The sequence below is a fragment of the Chenopodium album genome, chromosome 6, assembly GCF_948465745.1.
Source record: "Chenopodium album chromosome 6, dcCheAlbu1.1, whole genome shotgun sequence".
NCBI lineage: Eukaryota > Viridiplantae > Streptophyta > Magnoliopsida > Caryophyllales > Amaranthaceae > Chenopodium > Chenopodium album.
Window position 1 is genome coordinate 16,875,780 of NC_137839.1, and position 21,314 is coordinate 16,897,093.

At 33.5% G+C, this 21,314-nt stretch overlaps 2 protein-coding genes and 1 long non-coding RNA gene across 4 annotated transcripts; 2 read left to right on the top strand and 1 right to left on the bottom strand.

Moving 5' to 3' along the window:
* The first annotated feature begins 3,478 nt into the window (after positions 1-3,478).
* Positions 3,479-7,893, top strand: LOC145635922 (protein NDL1-like). 2 transcript variants are annotated; one of them, XM_081687295.1, is made up of 11 exons: positions 3,479-3,889; positions 5,295-5,394; positions 5,575-5,672; positions 5,816-5,904; positions 6,017-6,077; positions 6,163-6,249; positions 6,342-6,419; positions 6,494-6,550; positions 6,642-6,697; positions 6,801-6,936; positions 7,381-7,893. In XM_081687295.1, the coding sequence occupies exons 1-11, from the start codon at positions 3,824-3,826 to the stop codon at positions 7,600-7,602; spliced, it is 1,050 nt and encodes a 349-aa protein (XP_081543421.1). In that variant the 5' UTR covers positions 3,479-3,823; the 3' UTR covers positions 7,603-7,893. The 2 variants fall into 2 exon arrangements, with proteins under 2 accessions (XP_081543421.1, XP_081543422.1); XM_081687296.1 differs by lacking the exon at positions 3,479-3,889 and adding an exon at positions 4,814-4,987.
* Positions 7,894-9,349: 1,456 nt separating this feature from the next.
* LOC145634668 (thiamine phosphate phosphatase-like protein) lies at positions 9,350-13,874 on the bottom strand. Its single transcript, XM_081686071.1, has 4 exons — positions 13,625-13,874; positions 13,263-13,384; positions 12,920-13,121; positions 9,350-9,701 (listed from the first exon to the last, which is right to left on the bottom strand). The coding sequence occupies exons 1-4, from the start codon at positions 13,760-13,762 to the stop codon at positions 9,351-9,353; spliced, it is 813 nt and encodes a 270-aa protein (XP_081542197.1). The 5' UTR covers positions 13,763-13,874; the 3' UTR covers position 9,350.
* A 3,400-nt stretch (positions 13,875-17,274) lies between these two features.
* LOC145634669 (uncharacterized) lies at positions 17,275-20,706 on the top strand. Its single transcript, XR_014113471.1, has 2 exons — positions 17,275-17,416; positions 20,565-20,706. It is a non-coding gene; the product is annotated as an uncharacterized LOC145634669 (long non-coding RNA).
* The last annotated feature ends 608 nt before the right edge of the window (positions 20,707-21,314 follow it).

Here is a 21,314-nt window from a genome sequence, read left to right on the forward strand (position 1 = left end):
TAGACAATTGGACTTTTTTCTACTCCATATAATAAGAATATAAAAAATATAGAAGAGATGTTTTAATATGAATTTTATTTATAAAAATATAACATAATCTACTCATATAATAACTCGCCCCGTGCATCACCCGTGTGCCATGTGATGTGAGACATATATTTATAATGTATTAATGTATGTTAGATAATGATTTCTTGTGCTAAAAATTCATGTGATATGGCTTAAACCTAAATGTTCAAAAATAATTTATAGTGACCACATCAATATGTAGAAAAGTCATGGAAAAAACCGATAGAAACACTTGGTCATTACCTATACTCGTACATAGTAGGAGTATTATTATGTTTGTAAATTGTCTTGATAGAATCAAGAATTTTTATTTTGTCTTAAATGACAAAAATATTAAGAGAGAGACATTCGACTATGAATTTAAAATTTTTGGCATTTTTCTCAAATCAATTAAAAAAATGTGTTAATAAATAAAACCTTCCAAAAGCTACTCAACTGTTAACAGTTCATCCAGCCTAAATTACTTGGATTCTCATACCATTACTTGGTATGGACCATAACATGTCATTTTCACTTCATGTTTTTTTTTAATTAATTAATTTTATTTGGGGTTGAAAAAGTCATTTTTTCTTTTTAAACAACAAAATGGACACATTGATGCCTCCAACTCAACGGTCAACAATTTTATCAAGCCGACCCAAACGCCGTCGTTTAACCTTTTTTTAAACAAAAAAAAAAAAAAAATGTTTTTCTTTGTTTATTTATCTATTTTTAATTTTTCTTAGAATATAATATTCCATGAGTTTAATTCATCAAGTTTTATTGGATTTGTATCTAAAATTATTAGAATTTACTACTCTCTCTCTCTCTCTCTCTTTTTTTTCTTTTTTTTTTTTATTACATTCTGACCATTGTCTCACACAAAATGATTCATAATGTAATCAACAAATAGAAATGGAGAGAGTAGTAGTGAATTGAATTTAGGTAACTTTAAAATTCCCGACTTAAACTTAACTTAGGGTCTGTTCAATTCAACTTAATTTCTGTTCAGTTAAGCTCCAATCAGTACAATTTAGTTCAGTTCAATTCAACTCCTAATTTTCTTCTCTTATAAAATATTCATTTCAGATCAATTCATCTCCAATCAGTTCAGTTCAGTTCAATTCAATTTAGCTCAAATCAGTTCATTTCAGTAAATGTGAACATGCCTTTAATGGAATAATTTTATAAAATGAAATGAACAAAACAATTAATTTCAAAAGTACTCCACTATAGCAAATCAGCGACTTTGCTTTATACAAGTTAATAAGTTCAGATACTCAATAATATCTCAATTAAGTTAAAAATAAAACAATGAAGGTATGCTAATGATTCATTTAATTTTCATTTATCTGACCTTATTATTCAATTTGAATCGCACTAGTACAATGTTAATAGATCTTACATTAGTAGTGAATTGAATTGAGAAAACTGAAATTATTTCTAAATTAAACTTATAAAAACACACTTTAGCTTAGCTTATTTTAATAACAAGATTAAAATAGTGCCTTGATAATAATTTTTTTTTCTAGGAAATTATTATAAGACATACGTATCTAAAATGACCAATCAAATCTATAAAATAAAACTACTACATAATCAAAATATTAATAATTAATTTTATATATACTTGAATATAACTCCAAAGCTACAACTTCAATCTATACAATTTAAGGTTATGTTTAATTCACCTTTTTTTTAAAACCTAAATAATGTTTTAAATGTGATCTAATTATTGTCTAATTTGACTAAATTTTTAATGTATATTAATAGAAAATAAATATCATATAAGTTCTAATCAGATTTTGTATTGATGTGTATTTTTTTTACCCCCTCTGTTTTTTATATACCACTTGGGATTTCACATTATTTAATTATTACCTTTGATTTGATTTTTATTTTATTTTTTCTTTTACTAATGTATAAAAAAAATGTTATTGTGGATGGAAATATATGGTTGGAATGGTTACAATGTCTATTTTTATAATTTATTTAATTTTTTACCTAATATATAATTAAATTATTAATGATTAAAGTGAACCTCGGCAAATGTGCAAAACCAAGTGATGCATTAAAAAAAAAAGGGAGTAAGAACTTGTTCACTTTACCTTAAAAAATACTTCACAGAATATTACGATTAAGTAAAAAAGGGAGTAATAACTTGTTCACTTTACCTTAAAAAAAAAAACCATTTGAACAAAAAAAATTTCATTTCAATAAAAAAACAGTAATTTAGAAGAAGAAATACAATAGAGAACCACTAAAATAATTTCATTTCATTAAGAACAAGTTAATTACTTAGTAGATTATCTTCCGTTTAGTAAAAAATAATTTAAGTTCAGCAAAAGTAATTCATTTTCAGTTATAATATATACTTTCTGTTTAGCAAAAATAAGATAAAGTGAAGTTAGTTTACAAGGCTTAATATGCAATTTTCCTAATTTTTTTTTTATCATGAAATTAAAGCTACAAAAAATCGCAAATAAAATGATAAATTAGATATAAACTTATTTTTCTTAATGTGATATGAAATAAGTAATATGGTCTTTAAATAAGGTGAATTAAAAAAATAGCTAAAGTGAGATACTTAAATTAAATAAATATAATAAATTTTGTAATAAATAAACAAGGTATTACAAATTGGATCTTGCTAACGAATGCCCCCGGGGCGTTCGTTAAGCATTTAAAACATTACCTAAAGTGATATTAATTTGGGAAAGCATGACAAAATCACGCGTCAATCGGGGTAATTAATGTTTATTTTCATTTAAGACCTGTTCAAATTTACTGATTTGAAGTGAACTGAATTGAGCTGAACTGATTGGAGCTGATTTGAACTTAACTGAGCTAAACTGAATATTTTATGAGAGAGGGAAATAAGGAGTTGACTGAACTGAATTGAACTGAACTGATTGGAGCTAAACTAAACTGAATTGATTGGAGCTGAACTAAGCTGAACTGAAATTAAGTAAATGTGAACATGCCCTTAATCTTTCCATTTTTAGCTAGCTTATCCAACTCCCCGGGGCGTTCGTTAGCTTTTGCCTTACAAATTTACAATTAAAAATTTGAAATGTTTCAAAATAAAATAAATTAAAATAAGGCTAATGCTATTTGTAGTAATTAATGTGTTTTTGTCATAATTTCCTTATTTAAATAATTTTGTAGAGTGTTTTTAATTAATTAAATTTATTATTATTATTATTATTATTTTTTTTTTTTTTTTTTTTGTGTTTCACCCAATTCACTCTTTAAATTACTAGGTTCAAGTTCCCTCTCAGTTGTTGTTGCGGGGGATTGAACACGAGTCATCCCTACCAAGCGCAGTCTCAATCATCACTACATCAATAATCAATTGATTTTAGAATGTATTTAATCAATGTTTACATATAAGTTCGTATAACATTTTTCATAAAATAAAAATAAATCGAGGTCTAGTATTTAATAAGGTTGGATGAAATGAAGAGAGAAAATCACTTTGTCATAACGAGGGAGAACTATTGAGAGAAAAAATTACAAAAGGGCGTCGGTGGGAGATTAATCCGCAGGGATCTTCGGAGCTTTTAGAGAGAGAAAGTTGAACACACACAAAATTTTAGAGAGAGAAAGTTTGAAACTTTGTACATGATTTAATCAATCTAAAAGCTTTTGAGGTCTGAATTTCTTCAAGCTCATCAAAAAATACAGGAGAGAGAAACTGGGCAAAGTTTTGGGGTGTCACCATTAGAAGCGGCTTTCAGAGCCCCCTTCTAAACTAATTCAATTGTAATTAAAAATGGGGGAATTTTGCGGCAGTGATTCAGTTTCTGTTGATATGGAAACTATTTATCTTGGTGGAAAGGTTTTAATTCTTTCTTTAATTTATTGATTTTTTGAGTAAATGTGTAATCTTGATTGTTTGTTTTCTGGGAATTTTTTTTTTTTTTTTTTTTTTTTTTGAGTGGTATTGTTCTTGCATTTCTGGATTTATGTCTTTTCTGGTTTTTAAATTTGTTTTAGGAACTGGGTTTTTTTGGATCTTGTGGAATTTTTCTGGGTATATTGAATTTCCCATTTCTAGGTTGGTTTTTATCCCCAAAATGCATTGAATTTCTTGATTGAAAAACCCGTAATTTGGAATTTGTACAACGATTGGCAATATGCTAGTTTAGGAGTTTTAATTTTGTGATTCCTTCCCACCATTTTTGGAATTTTAATGTCTGATAATTTGTTCTTTGAAATTCTTAATTTAGTCATGTGTTTGTAATTTTATACCATTTGTGTTGTTTTACTAGAATTCTACTTGAATTTTGCTAGGATAGCTCTTTTCCCTGAATTGCTGACTTTTCTTGTTTTATGTTATGTTGGGAAATTCAATGAGGTTGGTAATTATTGAAATTTATTAGTTTTGTTGCTGTAATTGTCACTCTAATTACATTTGGAAATATCATTATCGGGTTTCGATTTTTGGGTTTTGATTACCTTTTGTCATATGTAATATGCACGCTTAAGCCTAACAGGACGATTAATTGAGGACGAGGGAGTAATTGTATTGCTTGATGATACTCTGACTACATAAGACAATAAACAGCTAATGCTCTTGAATTTACATTATTCTATAATCTATGCTATATGCTTTTGACTTTATAAACAATTATTCATATCAGTAAATGTTTTTTCCCTTATAATATAATGTCAGCTTTTTATAGAATCTGTCATCATCACTTTTATTCTCTTCTTTTACTTTTAATTTCCCCAGCAAAGTAGCAACTTTATAATGCAATAGTTTGGTTAAAATTTGAAGTAAAGCACAATGTTTCTGAGTTTGATTCTTAGCCTCTTATAGAAGTGATTGAAAGAGTAGGGTGACATTATTCTGTAGTATAAGACTGAAGTTGTATGTATAGATCTAGTTTTGTTTCTGGAAGTAGTCAGAGAATTAGTTGCATTGTTGCACATGGTAAGCCACTTTTGAGTGAAATTCTATCTGTTATTCCTGCTTTTGTTTTCTATCACATAACAAGAAGTTATGGATATTGCTATAATTTTATTTTTTTAATCAAAGTAATATCATGACAAATTATTTCTTTTGACTGTATCTAAGTGTCCATTCTTTTCCTTTAATTTAGGTTGTGCATTATCTTATAGTGATTTTCTGGCAATTAGCACTAATTTTCAAACTGAGATACCCATTTCTCATAATTCATCCCTGTTTTGTGAGTCCTCTGTTGCTTTTAATGATGCAGTATGGTAAATTTCGATTGCAGGAATACCACGTACAAACAGGATGCGGCCCTGTGTCTGTCATTGTGTACGGAGACAGAGATAAGCCAGCGTTGGTTACATATCCTGATTTGGCTTTGAATCGTAAGTATTGTAATGTGTTGTTTATTTCTTACTTGCAAATCTTTGTAATGGAAGGATCATTGTCATGACGTGATTTGCGATCCCTTTCTTCATCTCCTCCTCATCTTAATTTTTTAATATTGGTCTGTAACCTTACTGCCTTTGTTCTTATATGTGTAATGTCTTGTGACTATTGAACAGACATGTCTTGTTTCCAAGGATTATTCTTTTTTCCTGAGGCCGCTTCTTTGCTGCTCCACAACTTTTGCATTTATCATATCAGCCCTCCTGGACACGAGGTCTGTAAATCTTCATATATACTGTCTTCTGCTTTTATCCGTCTTTTTTCTTCCTGTAATCGTGAGACGTTCTTCTTTAGATGACTTTGGTTATTCTATTATTCACATTTACCTTATGAAACTCTTGTCAAGAGTTCTTGCAGTTGGGAGCTGCTGCTTTATGTCCAGATAAACCTGTGCCATCAGCTGAAGATTTAGCTGATCAAATTCTTGAGGTTCTCAACTTTTTTGGGTAAGCTAGGACTATGTGTGTGTCAGCTGATTTTTGTTCTCTGGTGCTGTTGCTTGTAGTTGTTTTCTTTGCTCCAATTAAGTTAATTCTGACAACAGTTGTTCTTGTCTAGGCTTGGTGCAGTGATGTGTATGGGCGTGACAGCAGGAGCTTACATACTTACCCTATTTGCTGTATGTTGTTTGCATATACTTTTAAGGTTTTTGAATAATTTCTTAAGCTAATCTGTCTGGTTAACAAGGGTTATTGGTGTTGCAGCTGAAGTACAAAGATCGTGTTCTTGGTTTGATACTTGTTTCACCTTTGTGCAAAGGACCTTCATGGACTGAATGGTTGTATAATAAGGTTCTTTTCCTCCTCTTGTCATAAGTTATATCTTTCACAATATGATTCATGTTCTATACTGTATTAATCTGATTCAATTTAATAATTTACAGGTTTTGTCAAACTTGCTTTACTTCTATGGGATATGTGGCTTGGTGAAGGAATGTCTGCTGAAGCGCTACTTCAGTAAGGTAGTAATTAATTGTTTCTAGTCCACACTATTATTTACCTTGCAGTAGCTAATTTTATACTTTTCCATATGCAGGAAGTTCGTGGAAATGCAGAACTCCCGGAATCAGACATAGTTCAAGCATGCCGAAGGGTCAGTATTCTCTCTGGTGCTTTTTTCTTTTTCCTTTCTACTTTGTATTTTCTTAGACCATGACATGTTTACTGGCTCCTTGTCTTTTCAGTTGCTAGATGAGAGGCAGAGCATTAATGTTTTACGGTTTCTTGAAACAATGAATGGGTAAGTTCTATAGCAAACGTTGCTTGTCAAGCTTCCACCGTATTATGAATTACTCTCAACATTTCTAATCCTTTGTTTTTTCCCTTTTTGTTTAAATAAGCAGGAGACCTGACATCAGTGAAGGATTGAAAAAACTAAAATGTCGGACACTGATTTTTGTTGGGGATGAATCATCTTTTCACGCGGAGGCTCTTCACATGATTTCAAAACTAGACAAAAGATGCAGTGCATTGGTTGAGGTATGTACATGGAACCTAGCTCACTTGAAACTCATCTGTCTTGTGGTTAACTGAGGTCGAGAAATTTTTTTCCAAGATTATCTCATTTTGGTAGATTGCATAGAGAACGTCCAACTTTCAATTTAGAAACCAGTTTAAGCCAAGTTAGTCTGACATTTGGGACAATAGATTTTATGAACCTTTAAATTTCAAGTTCACTAGGGCCAAGGGGGGAGAGGGTGCAAGACATGCAGCTTTAGGAATCTAAGTTGGGTGTATGGTGATACACTGAAACTTGTGTCGCTTTTAGAGGGACATAGGTGCTTTTTGATCAAGAACTTACGCAAAGGGATGACTTTTTTGACCATCTTATCATGTGAACAAATCATAAAGGAATTATTTTATCCTGTTAGTAAAATGAAGTACACAATGGTAGAGTTGCTTACACAGGGTTGATCTTTGTAGGTACAAGCTTGTGGATCAATGGTAACAGAGGAGCAGCCTCATGCAATGCTGATACCATTGGAGTACTTCCTCATGGGATACGGATTCTACCGGCCATCTCAGCTAAGTGGAAGCCCGAGAAGTCCTCTCAGCCCATCGTGCATCTCTCCAGAGTTGCTTTCTCCCGAAAGCATGGGATTGAAGCTGAAACCAATAAAGACTCGCATTTCTTTGCAGTCATAGCAATGGGTGATATTCAGGGTGTATGTCCCTGCATTTCCCACTCTTTCTGTTGTAATTTTTTCATTATTTTTTGGATCACGAATGAGGGTCGTAGTTGGAAGGTTGTAGATATGTAGGATTGTTTTTGATAGAAAGGAACATAAATATATATAAATAGGGAGGGATTATTCATTCATTTGTAGTCATTCATAAACGAACGGACAATGGTTATTTGCTTGTAAATCTATAGAACTCCATTTATGATGGCGAGAAATTAATAATGAAAGAGCATATTTATGAGTTTTTACTGCCTCTGGTGGGACTGTTAATACTTTTCTTCATTCACAAAATACTTGTATTTCTTTCCAACACATTCAAATCCATCACTTTGAGTCTTCAATCAAACAAATTACTTCATATATCAAATCAAAGAAGCTCCTTTAATTTCTTTCAGTTTTAATCTGCATAAATAGTTTGTTACTTTTGGGTTTACATAAAAAAACACAGGAAGAATTCCTCGAGCGGAGTATTGCATAAATCATGGAGTAATTTGCTTAACAAATCACCCCAATAGAAAGTTGCTCGGCCAATCACCTTCAACATACCTCCTATGTTCAATCAAACGATAACAAGCTGATAATTCGGCGAACAAAATGGTTAAGCTTATCTGGAACTGTAGATGAAGTATAATGAAAGTAAAACTAAGGTATGCATGAATATTTTGGGCAACAGTTCACATGGAAGGCAATAAGCAGTGTATATGTGCGGTGTCATTGTTGTCTGTTTTTGGGAAAGCCGTGATTGGTGCTTAAGCAACATTTCTTTTGTGGCCGAATTATATTTGGTGGGCACCAATCATTGTTGTCTTTTGGTGGGTCCATTTTTTGTCTGAGCTGGCATCATGTTTGTATTTGCTGTTCTTTTCTTCCTTATCTTTAACTTCATTCCCCTACATTTTTTTTGTAATCTAAGAATTTGAAAAAAAATTAATTTATAATAATGTCCAAATAAATTGTTAGGCTGTTCGAATTGAGTAGGATATACTTTGCAACTCTGTCAAAGTTTATTCTACGTTTATCCTAGCATGAATTTATGAGTGGTTACCAAATGTGTATATATATATTAGTATAAGCGGTTACAGCTTCTCTCCCGATTTCAGGATATCATGGGATCGATTCTCACCCCGCCCTTATTATTATAGATTAGAATAGTTTAATGTACTTCAATTCCTACTTGATATTTACATAATCATTTGGCTGGTAAAAAAGGAAGTGGCTGTAGTGTGACCGTTGAATACTCAAAGCTGGCGGGAATTCTGTGTCTATTATGAAATTATGCATGATTACATGAATTTAATCATTTAATTATTATAGCTTTTCTAAGCTAGGTTTTGGATGTTTTATGTAAATTCAGTGTTCATTGAGAAATACATCATCCATCAAATGAGCCCCATAACATTTGATACCGGCTTATACCAAATGAATTCAAGTTGAGGAGTGATATCACTACTTCACCACCTCAATCTCGAGATATAAGTTTTGATAAGTAAGCACACAAATTTAGAGTCTACAATTTGAAATCAGTTGCTATAATCTTAAAGTTGACATACATGTGAATGAAAATATCCTTTATGGGAATAATAAGTTGTATAACATGTGTTTTCTTTCCAGTTTCTATGTGATGCAAAGTTTATCAGTTCAATGATGATTCAGCAAATACTTGACATTTGATGACTTACATAAAAATGCTTGTCAAAAATCCAAGGAGGGTCATAGACTATGACATAATTCAATGGTTGCTGCAGGTTTACTCCGGACCTTGCTCGTTAAATCGAACTCAGTAGAAGCGCATAAGGAAGGGTTTCCATCAACTGTACTTATAAGATGGAGTAAGGTAGATTCAAGCTCTTCTCCATTGCTCCAGTCATGGACACTGGCCTTGACGAGGGAAGGGTTGCTGTTGATACGCTTCCACAAAGGAAAATTCTTCCGCGGCATGACATGATCATTTCCTCTGAGTTTCAAACTTGGGCAGTAATCACCTCCACCATCACCAATATAGATGGTAGTACCTTTCCCGTTTTCTTCAGCAGAAGTTTGTATACGCTCAAGAATCAGTCCCTGATAGAAGTTGCAAAAATTGATTAAATGAGTAAGCATATATGGTGGCCGAGAATTAACAGTAAGTTAAGGGAATTCCAATTAAACTCGCCATTGATAAAACAACAGATATGCTTTAATCTCCTCAAATAGGTCATCATCAGCTATTGCAGGTCTAAAGAAGCTACCAGATATCAAAAATCTGTCTTCACTTATACCAATGAAATACAATGTTTGCAAGCACCAATTGCATACATGTATTTGAGATCTCTATTTAATATAAACTCTTGGGATTTCTATACGGTAACTGCAAGTTGGATATTAAATTATTAATCTATTGCAGATCTAAAGACAAATCATATAAAGCATTTTCCTACAAATCAAAACATGCTTTAATGTTTTTAGTAGGCTGCTTAGTAGTGATAAAGATTGATAGCCTTGGACAACGAGAATTTGGAAGATCACCCCAATAATATAGCTGAAATTTGGCTCTTATGATGAATAAGATACTAGTTTGGCTAAAATCAGAAAATCCGGAATGCTCCAGACTCCAGTTAACGTAGGAAGATTGGAAAGGAATAGACCACCTGGGAAAATTTACGGGAGATATTACTACTCTCTGGCAGCAGTGGATCCCATATGTTAATAAAAGAAGCCCTTAATACTTAATCTTAGATGGTGAGTTCCCTAGAATAGACAAACGGTACTTATATTCCTAACCTCAAGATTTAGAAGATATTTGAACTGAAAATTTATACAGCAAGTTAAAGCTGAAGGATGCCTTACAATAACTTCAGGAAGAAAACTTGATGTTGCTCAACAGTGTTAAAGGAAGAAAATTAAGGTTGATTGTTTTGGGAGAGGGATTAAAGAAAGGGAAAGGCTATGCAAACCCCTATTTCCTAATTTTTTTGGTTTCCCTAATTAGACATCATGTTCAATTCTCCTTCAATGTTTAGTCAAAACTCGTTTGGACAATGATTTTTCACTTGGATAAAAAGCCAGCATTTTCGCCAAAAATGAAAAGATGCTCTTATATTTTGTAAATTTTTCCTACTAGTTACCTTTCTATCCCTACTTTTAAAAAGATAATAAAATATTTCAATGTCTTTAAAGGTCATTTTGTACAGTCAACAACCAATCAATCGATTGTACCAAACATAGTTAGAAACAACCAATAACAACACTTAGTCATACTAGCTAAGTGAAATAACAGTGGATTATTAAATAAGGCCAATATGTTATGCATTGGAGGCTAAACATGAAAAAAAAAAAAAGGGGGGGGGGGGGGGGGGGTGAGTGTGTTGAAATTAATTATTTGAGTTTTGGCAAGCATTTGTTTATGGACCCATGAGGCCATGATGGCGTAAATTTGATGTCTTATCTTTAAAGTTTAATGAGAGTAGTAGTTCTTTGGCATCGAAATCCTCAACATTCCTATTATCTTACTTAAACTACAACCATCATAGGATGAGGGGCTTGAAGCATCATGCCTTTTTAGGGTGTTTTTGTTTTCTTCTAGAGTAACTACTTTAGCATGTTTACAACTCTGGAGCTGAAGCTATGATAATTGGCAAAACTTCACTTGGTTATAACTAATTTGGAAACAAAGGTACTATTATGTCCATAGCCAAAACCTCAATGTGACAAAATCCCAGAATCCTTTGGAGGCTGAAAAAAACATCCTTTTAAAGGAGGAATAAGAAAAAACACTCTCCTCCATCCTACCACAAACTAACTGCTATGTGGTGCTTCTAGTGACTCCCTTACAAGCACCTCTAAACAGGGATGGAGGGGCTAGCAACGGCCATTTTGTAGTGAGTAATTTCAGATCCTGTTAGATAGCATCTGCTCACCACAAATTCAAATAGAAGCTTTCATTCACCTCCCTTTTTTTGTTTTCTTTCATTCTTTCATTCTTTCTTCTTTTCAATTTTCTTTTCCTTTTATTACTTCTTACCCACATAAAAGGTTCATCCAGAATTTCATATTATATTTTTGTAAGCAATACATCGTGACTTGCCATTCCCAAATCATCACACTCAAAACCTTATTCTACCTTTTCCCTGCTCTTCCACTCTGCACCATTATTCTGATTAGTCACTTCTCATAGCATCATCACACTCTAGCTCTTACCCCTTCCTTTTCCCATATCACAATTTTTTCACCAAAGCTTATAAACAGAAGCATATTTAACTTTTCTACGGATTCAGAAATCTTTCTTATGGTTACATGGGCATATGGCTTAACTCATTCTTATGAAACCTCTCCATATAAATACTTCTCACCATCATCACACTCCTTCCATTCTTCTGCTCTTGTCACCCTCTGATAAGTGGGTTTTTAACCTGTTTAAGGTATTAAATTGAGCATAGCTTAGTTTTTATTTTTTACCCTCTTTCTACTTATTGTTGGTAAAACTCAATTTTGTCAAAATTTTTGTAAAGCTGAGAACTTTCCCTTGTTTTGGTGACAGTTTGGTTTCTCTTGCGTATGCAAATTCCATACAAAGCGTTGGAGATTGAAAATGAAGATACTGAATCATGCAAGGTAAATAATTGAAGATTTAGAGTTCAATATGATGGTTTGTCATTTGAACAAATAATCCAAAATCATATCTTTATCAAACCTTTTAGGTTGAAAGTAATGGGCTAATGGCATTGATTAGTGATGGGACAATACTATCGGAGTAGAGACGGTACCTGTTGGTTTGGCATTTCAATAGTATCATGAAGCACAAACTACAACTTGAGAAATATAAAACCAATCAAGAGCAAAGAGACACAACCAAACTTTAAGCATAATTATACCCTCTTCATATCTAAAATATTGGAAGTGGAATTCCTAAGTCCAGTAACTACTCAATTGTCTACCAATGTTCCTAGTACAGTAACACAGTGAAACATAAGTATTAAGTTACTCTCTCCATCCCTATATTAGATTCCTATTTCTAACATTTAATCCTCACATAACAGAGAGAAGTAGGAATCTAATTAAGGGACGGAGGAAGTATAAATAGTAGAGCATTGTTAAAATGTTCGGAAATAGGAAACATATTTGTTTTGCAATAAATATTCAATAATTTCCCTTAGCAACTACCTTCAGTTTGTGGGAAAAAAAATAGTCCAGAACATCCAATGATGATTAAAATCATATGCTTTGTAATGTGATCATACTCATATTTAGCATTCCTACAAAATCTACAATCTATCAACTAAAGTCACATAAGCAACACATACCTTGCACATGTGGGGAGGGCAAAGATTACATCCATGAGGAAGCAACTTGGAATCATGATACGGCATAATCCGAAACCTCCCTTCATCATCAACAAACGTTGGATTCGTTATTACTTCTTTGAAGAACCCTAACAAGTGATATTGTTCCAATATCGTCTTGATATAAAATTGATTCGCATCACTTACAATCCACAATTCACACCTAAAGCCACAAATATTACAACCATAAGCTTCACATTATACCTTAATAATTCAATAATTGTTGGTCAAATTCAAAAAACTGAAAACCCCAATTACAGGGAAAACCCTATTTTATTTATATGAGCATAATTGATAATTCTACCCCATAGAATGAGCAGATTTAATTGCTGATATTATCTTCGGATGTAATGGCATTTGCTTTAAACAGTCTCCAATATCTTCAACTGTTTTCCCTTGAATATGAAGCTCCTCCATCATCCTATTCTGTATAAATTTCGATGCTACAAACCTCAATCAATTGTAAACTAATGAAATCAACTGTAAACCTCACATATATTCTTATTGTTTTTTATAAAATTACACAAGCCACAAAAGGTCAATGATGTAGACGGGATTCGATCATAAATCGATCAAAGACTATCAATATACAATTGGTGGTACCTATATACTTAATAATATGAATTTATATGAATGAAGAGAAGATATTGTGAAAAGGGGACTGACCATGAGAGAGTTCCATGGCAAAGTGGAATAGAGCTGATTGAATAGAGGAGTGAGACCCATGTTGGTAATCACCCAACGATCGCTATCTTCATCGATTATTGATCGATCGAAGTCGAAAATCACCACTATTTTTGACATTTTTGTAGTGAGATTAGATGAATCGCCGATGATTGGAATTGAACTTCTGACAGGATGTTTGTCTGCTTGGTGGGTGCAATTTGAATCCGATGATGTTTTTTTATTACTTTATTTTTTTTAGGTTAATTTTTAAATTACCACTAAAAAATATAACCATTTTCGAACTAACCACCCGTTTAATTTTTTATTTTAAATTACCACCCCTTAAATTAAATAAATGCTCAGATTACCACCCATTTCAAAAATTCGGTGGATTTTTCGTCTGTAGGCCCCACCTAACACTTATTTAAACCATTTTGACTTATTTTTTCCCCGATTTTTCTCCTTAAAAACGCTCTCTATATTTTAATTCACATTTTCATCCCCAAATTCAACCAAATTTAAAAGAGAAAAAACGTGAATTGGAGTTAGGAGAGTGCTTTAAAGAGAAAAAATGTGGAAAAAAAAAATAAGTCAAAAGGGTCAAAATAAGTGTTAGGCGGGGCCCACATACGAAAAATCCACCGATTTTTTGAAATGGGTGGTAATCTAAGCATTTATTTAATTTAAGGGATGATAATTTAAAATAAAATATTTAATGGGTGGTTACTTAGAAAATGGTTACATTTTTAGGTGGTAATTTAAAAAATTTCCTTTTTTTTATTATTGCAGTTTTCACCACATGTATTTTTAGGAAGTTTCACAAATATTGCATCATTTTCTTTTTAGGAAAAAAATTATTTGGGTTCATATTATAAATACCCAACATACCCTTGTTTTTTCACACATACTCCCTCCGTTCCAAAATGTTTTTTATGTTTTCATTTAGAGTTTTCCTTTTTAATCTTTACATTTAGTATCTTTCCTATTTTGGTCATAAATTTTGGACAAAATTACCCTTATTTTACAATTTTTATACTCAAAAGTAGAGCTGTCAAAAGCTGACCCGACCCGAAATACCGACCCTAACCCAACCCTAACCCTAACCCGTCTGAACCCGAAAAAAATGGTGACCCGAACCCGACCTAACCCGACCTGAAACCAACCCTAGACCCGAGTTGACCCGAGTATTTGAGACCAGACCATAACCCGACCTAGAGAGGACCCGACCCGAATGTGACCCATAAATTATTGACCTGAACCGAACCCGAGAATGACCCAAACCCGATTTAACCCGTCAAAACCCGAATTTAACCCGACCTGTTACTAACCCGACTCGTTCCTAACCCGACTCGAATTTAAACCCGACCTGTTACAAACCCGACCCGAAATCAACCCGACTTGTTATTGATCCGACCCAAATTCAACCCGGACTTGTTATTGTCCCGACCCGAATTTAAACTCGACCTATTACTAATCTGAATTTAAACTCGACCTATTACTAACCCGAATTTAAACGCATTTGAGGCTATATGAGGTGAATCGATGATAGTGATTTTGTCTAATTAAATCAGCCAAATGTTTTTTTTTTTTTTTTTCTAAATTTATCTTCAAAATGAACTTCCATATAACTACTTATAATCCTTTTATTGATCCGTTTTTTCAAATTTTAGTATTCACTTGTTTATTTTAATATATTTTTAAATGTTTTAAATTATGCAATTTGATTTGGAGCTTTAAAAAAAATCAAAAAAAAATTTATTGACTTGAACCGAACCCGACTCGAACCCGAGAATGACCCGACTAGGAAATGACCCGACGTGATTATAACCCGCAAATTATTGACTTGAACCGAACCCGATAATGACCCGACCTGATTATAACCCGCAAATAATTTACTTGAACCGAACCCGACTCGAACCCGAACAGGACCCTAACTCGTTTAAACCCGTAAAAACCCGAATGTTACCCGACCTGTTTTTCACCCGACCCGAATGTAACCCGACCTTTTATTGACCCGACCTAAACCCGACCCAAACCCGATAAGATGTATGACCCAACGTGACCCGACTCAAGCATGACCCAACCCGAACCCGACCCGCATAGGTCCCGACATTAACCCGTACTGACCCGACCCGAGATGACCCGACCCACACTAACCCGACTCAAACCCGACCCATTTACCCGAATTGACAGCTCTACTCAAAAGTCCTTGTTTTTCCATGTGCTAATGTACTTTTTGTACAATTTTGTACTCCCTCCGTCCCTAAATTAAATTACATTCCTCCTTTCTATTTTGGGTATTCCAAAATTACATTCCACCTTTCTATTTTTAGTAAGTTTTTTTCTAAATATCCCAAATACACTCTCTTTTTCAGTTGTACTTTTAATGTATAACTAATGTATTTACATTCCACTATTAATGTTTGGTTGGCTAATGTTTTCAGAATCCTTGTGCCAAAATTACAATGAATATGATTGGTTAAAAATTTTCAATTAGGAGCATGTGATTGGTCCTTTTTTTTTTTTTTTTTTTGCATAGCATTGATGACATGTCATGAGTAATCACTAATCTATCTTTGTTTTACTCAAAACCATTATTTAATATTTTGTACTTCCCATTGCATTATCTAATTATTGTTATTTGTCTTATTCTTTCCTCCTTAATTCCCATGTAAATTTCCAAAGAGGAATGCAATTTAGGGACGGAGGGAGTAGTTTTTCAACACTTGAATGAATTCAGCAATGACGGTAAGTTCAGAGTCAATACAAACAATGAAAATCAATTACATCGATATTTCGCCATTGCCGATAATCAACACTAATCTTGAGGTTGACAGTACTTACCCTCCAATCGTTGAAGCTTTTAGCCGGAAAATTCTCAAAGCTGATTGTGTTCTCTTCGCTTCTCCTTGTATGCCTTCTTTTCTCTTTTTTCAATTTTCTTGATTCTTGCAATTTTACCATTTGTTTCATTTGTGTCATATCAGTAATTGGCACTTGATTTATCTGTTTATTTGTTTGAAGAATTCTTTGGTTATTTATGAGTTATTGATTAAGGAATTATGGGTTAATTATGCTGAAATTTTATTAATGGCATTTAGCAGAGTTGAATTTAATTTGAGTATGGAAGCCATTGATTAACGCTTACCCAACATAAATTATTTTCTTAGGAATTATTTTGTGGGTATTACATTTTTTTTTTTTTTTTTTTGTATTTTGTATTTCTCAGTGTTGGTTTCTAGCTATGCTTAGGAATTATTTTTATTTCACGTATAGTTGTTCTAATTGCATGCTATTATAATAATTTTTGAAACATATACATGTTTAATTTTTCGAGGCTTATATATGAGGAAATTTTGTTAAATAACACCTTTTAAGTGTGATTTGTTGTGAGAAAACACCTTATATATATATATATATATATATATATATATATATATATATATATATATATATATATATATATATATTTGTGAAAACACGCCTAATACCAAAAATTATTTGTAAAATAACACCTAAGGATGGTTTCAGGCGTGTTGACTTGGTTTCATGGCGTTGACCACCATGTGTGAGTCACGTGCGCTGATTTACCCCCTTCCCTTCTAATTTTTTACCATTTCTTTCCCTCCAACTCTATTTTCTCTCTCCACTCAATTTCTTTCTCTCTCCTCTCAATTATTTCGCTCTGTGTTGCTGCTCACATCACCATTAAAAGCTTCTAGAAGTTGCTCGGCCATGGCAGTGACGAATTGAATGCTTCAATTCGTGGTTTAAATTTGGCCAAGGAATTGGGTAAGTTTAAAAAATTTTCTCTCCTCTCATTTGTTACTCAATTTTTGTTTGATTACTTGCCTAAATTTCTCCGTCCTTCCTTTTCTTTGTGTCTGCCATGGGTAAGAAAGGGAAGCCTCGACATTACTGCTATCTCCAGCATCCCCAAATAAAAACCCTAATTCCAATTTAAAACCCTAACTTATGATAATTCACAAAATCAACAAAATTAATGGAAGGAAATTTTGTCTGAAACCACCCATTAAAAACACATTTTTGTCAAAAACCACCCCAAAAAAAATTTGTTGTCTAGGACCACCCATTTTCAAAAAAATGTTGTTAAACGCCACTAGAGTCTATTTTCCGGCATTGACCTAGACTCCGGCGTTGACCCTTCCCCGGTCCCCCCTTCTATTTCCCCCTCTTTTTTTTTCTCTTCTTCTCATTTGTATTTGCCGTTGTTGTTCTTCTTTTCTCTTCTCCTTTCTCTTTCCTCTTCTTCTTTGCTATATGCTGCTCTTCTCCTTCTTCTTTCTCTCTTTTCTTTCATCTTCTCTTTCTCTCTTCTCTTTCCTCTTCTCCTTCCCTTTCTTTTTTCTATTTTCTTTTTCGCTGGCGAAGGGTTGGGTCACGACGCCATTTTGATCTTCTTGCCGGGATCGGGTGGAGGTGCGGTCAACACGAAATTGATGGTTTTCTGGTCAAATTCGACCATGAAAACTCAAGATTTAGAAGTTTCATGGTCGAATTTGACCATATAAAACCAAATTCGAGGTGACATTCAAAGCAAAATTCGATGAAAGGTATGTTTTCTTGTTTTTAATGTTTTAAAAAAAATTATTTCGTTAAGTTTTGGGTTGTTTATGTGGTTTTGGGCGGTTGTGGTGGATGGTTTTTGGTGGGTAGTTGGCCGAAATAGGTAGGGTTAGGGTGGTAGTTCTGGGTTTTGTTTGTGTGGGTTTAGGTGATAGATCTAGTTTAGGGTATGGTGGGTGGGTTCGGATTAGGTGGGTTTAAGATCTGGGTTAGTTGGGTGGGTTAGGGTTAGGTTGGTAAGGTGGTGACCTGGTTCTGGTTGGTGGGTTCGGGTTAGGTTGGTAAAGGTGGTGGGTGGGTTCCGGTAAGGTGGGTTAAGGTGGTAGTTAGGGTTAGGTGAGTGGTGGGTGGGTTAAGGTGGTGCGATTGGTGGGTTAAGGCAAGTAAATTGGTTAAGCGTAGTGGCCGTGGTGGCTAGAAGTGGTGGTGCGGGGGTTTTTTTTTTTTATGGTTGGAGTCAACGCCGGAGTTTTGGGTCAATGCCGGAAAATAGACTCTAGTGGCGTTTAACAACAATTTTTTGAAAATGGGTGGTACTAGACAACAAATTTTTTTTTTGGTGGTTTTTGACAAAAAAGTGTTTTTAACGGGTGGTTTCTGACAAAATTTCCTTAATGGAATACGTTTTTTATTAATGCTACTTACCTGCCTCGTAATTATGCCAATTGAGTATATTTGCAGAAATTGGAGCTCAAATTTGGAGTTCACCTTCTTCAAAGGGGAGCTATGGAGTTTTGGTGGTGGAAGAGCAGGGGGTTTAATTGGGGAAGAAATTGAGAAGAGAGAGAAAATAAAGTTGGAGGGAAAGAAAGGGTAAAAAATTAGAAGGGAGGGGGGGTAAGTCGGTGCACATGACTCCCACGTGGTAGTCAACACCGTAAAACCAAGTCAACACATCGGAAACCACCTTAAGGTGTTATTTGACAAATAATTTCTGGTATTAGGTGTGTTTTCACAAAAAAAAAAAAAATAATAATTATAAGGTGTTTTCTCACAACAAAACACACTTAAAAGGTGTTATATCTGACAAAATTTCCTGTATATGATTTCTATTTAAAGTTAATGCAATTGAGTTAGTCTTGGCATTGAACCTTAATTTTATGAGCTTGGAGAATTTCAGCACTGTTTAGCTTCTGTGCAAGAATCATGATGATTGATGTCACGTATTGCTTCTTACACTTTCAAAGTACTAAATCATAAGACTTATATGCTCTACGCCTTAAAGGCTTGAATCTTCTGAAATTGTCTAATGGCAGGGGATAAAAGGAATGATGTGGCTCCAAACCATGCTGCTTCTTCAGAGAAAATTCCTCCTATCCTTGCTGTGATAATCCTTCTTGACTCGCAACTATACTTGTTATGATGTGTGCTACTTGGTTCTGCAGGAAAAAAATCGTCTTTAAAAACATAACGTTGAACATAGTGTAGAAAACTACGAGATTCACACAAAGTATTCGTTAGAACTGCAGCTCATGACTACCCTTCAGGTTGGATCCCCCTTAAGGTATTATCATGTTGAATGTGGACGCTAATAATTTGGTATCTAGATCACATGTTGGGTTGGGGGTGGTTGCAAAAAATGAGCTTGCAATTGGGCAATGTTGCTTGCTTCAGTTAAGAGGTATGAAGGGCCGTGGGAAGAAGAACAAACAACATACTTTTCCTTAAACCACTTTTAATGGTTTTCTCTTACATATCAACTTTAAATTTATAAAGTTTGCCTTTGAATTATTTTTCCAACAGAACAAACGTGAGGAGTTTTTTCAAGGTCTTTTTTTCCATTCGTGTTATGGTAGTGTGTGGGATCGTTGTGCGGTGCTTGTGAGTTAGTTGTTGTGGTGTGATCGTTATTGTGTTCTTCTTGAGTATCGTTTTTCCGTGCTTGTTGCTGCTACAAGGGTTGTTTGTTTTGTTTGGGGCTGCTGTTCTTCCTTCCTAAATTGAGTACTTGTGTGTGTGTGTGTGTGTTGTTGATGTATGGATAACTAATGCAATGGCTCTAGTTTACTTACCAGCTTGCTACTAAGGTATATATTCATTCCCATGGTTTCCTTTATTCAGTTCACTTTATAATTGAGAACTTCTCAATTCAATTGGATAAAAATATTAGGGGTTTCTAATTTAGTTGAGTTTGTTTAAAATTGAAGGGTTTTCTTGATTCAATTTAATTCGTTTTAAAATTGAATTTTTCCGGTTTAATTCAATTATTAGTTCATAATTTTGGGGTGGTTTTGATGCAATTTGGTAAAAGAAAAATATAGAGATCTGATTTCTCATCATTCTAAAATTAGGGCCTTATTTATTTATTTGTTTAAGATCGTTAAATGTCTAAGTGATTATTTTCTTAATGAAGGTTACTAGATAATTAGCTCTGACAAGCAAAGGAGTCAAGAACCCTCGGGTTACCATCTTGGAACTGTTGCTCTTCGGTAAATTTTCATTTAAAAAAAGATGACTGTAATATTTTTTTATTAAAAGATTGTATGATTTCAAAATTGAGCTAATTGTTTTAAATTATCTTTAATGATTAAACCTTTATAACACAATCTTGATCCAAATGGACAGCCATGTATTACTTTACGATCCATATAATTTCTTCTGTAGTTTATGTAATTGTGAACTTGAAATCCTATATTATACTAATATTACACTTTATGCTTTTGATTAGGGATCAGTAAATGTCTGTTAACATATAAAGCAATGAGGTAGGCCTGCAAAAATAATAAAACTATCTCAGTATTGATCTAAGCTTGTGACATACTATTCCGTATTAACTTTGTGGTAGAAGTAATATGATGACACTACAAGTGTGATATCAAGAATTCCTTTTCAACTAAAATATTTGGTTTTCATTAATTGGAGTTTTGGTCTGACTCTTTCAGTTTAATACTCTAAGGTAGCAACTGTAGCTCATTGCATCAAGCATATAGCGATGACAAGTATGACTTTAAATGCAACAGGTTGCTTTTCTTTATCTTGTCGTTCAGGAAAAACAAAATGTTTGCTTCAAAAGAGTTTAAAGATATATAGTACATACAGCGTAATAATATTGAGCTTCGTAGCTGATATATAGTACGAAGTAGTAATTTTACACATTTTGAGA

What these genes read in the sequence shown, in the direction of transcription:
- LOC145635922 (XM_081687295.1), top strand. Translation starts at nt 3,824, where the DNA reads ATGGGGGAATTTTGCGGCAGTGATTCAGTTTCTGTTGATATGGAAACT. An exon ending in ACATACTTACCCTATTTGCT is followed by an intron (nt 6,078 to 6,162) that starts GTATGTTGTTTG and finishes TTGGTGTTGCAG; the next exon opens with CTGAAGTACAAAGATCGTGT. An exon ending in TTTCTTGAAACAATGAATGG is followed by an intron (nt 6,698 to 6,800) that starts GTAAGTTCTATA and finishes TTAAATAAGCAG; the next exon opens with GAGACCTGACATCAGTGAAG.
- LOC145634668 (XM_081686071.1), bottom strand. Translation starts at nt 13,762, where the DNA reads ATGTCAAAAATAGTGGTGATTTTCGACTTCGATCGATCAATAATCGAT. An exon ending in TGCCATGGAACTCTCTCATG is followed by an intron (nt 13,385 to 13,624) that starts GTCAGTCCCCTT and finishes AAATTTATACAG; the next exon opens with AATAGGATGATGGAGGAGCT. An exon ending in GCCCTCCCCACATGTGCAAG is followed by an intron (nt 9,702 to 12,919) that starts GTATGTGTTGCT and finishes AACTTCTATCAG; the next exon opens with GGACTGATTCTTGAGCGTAT.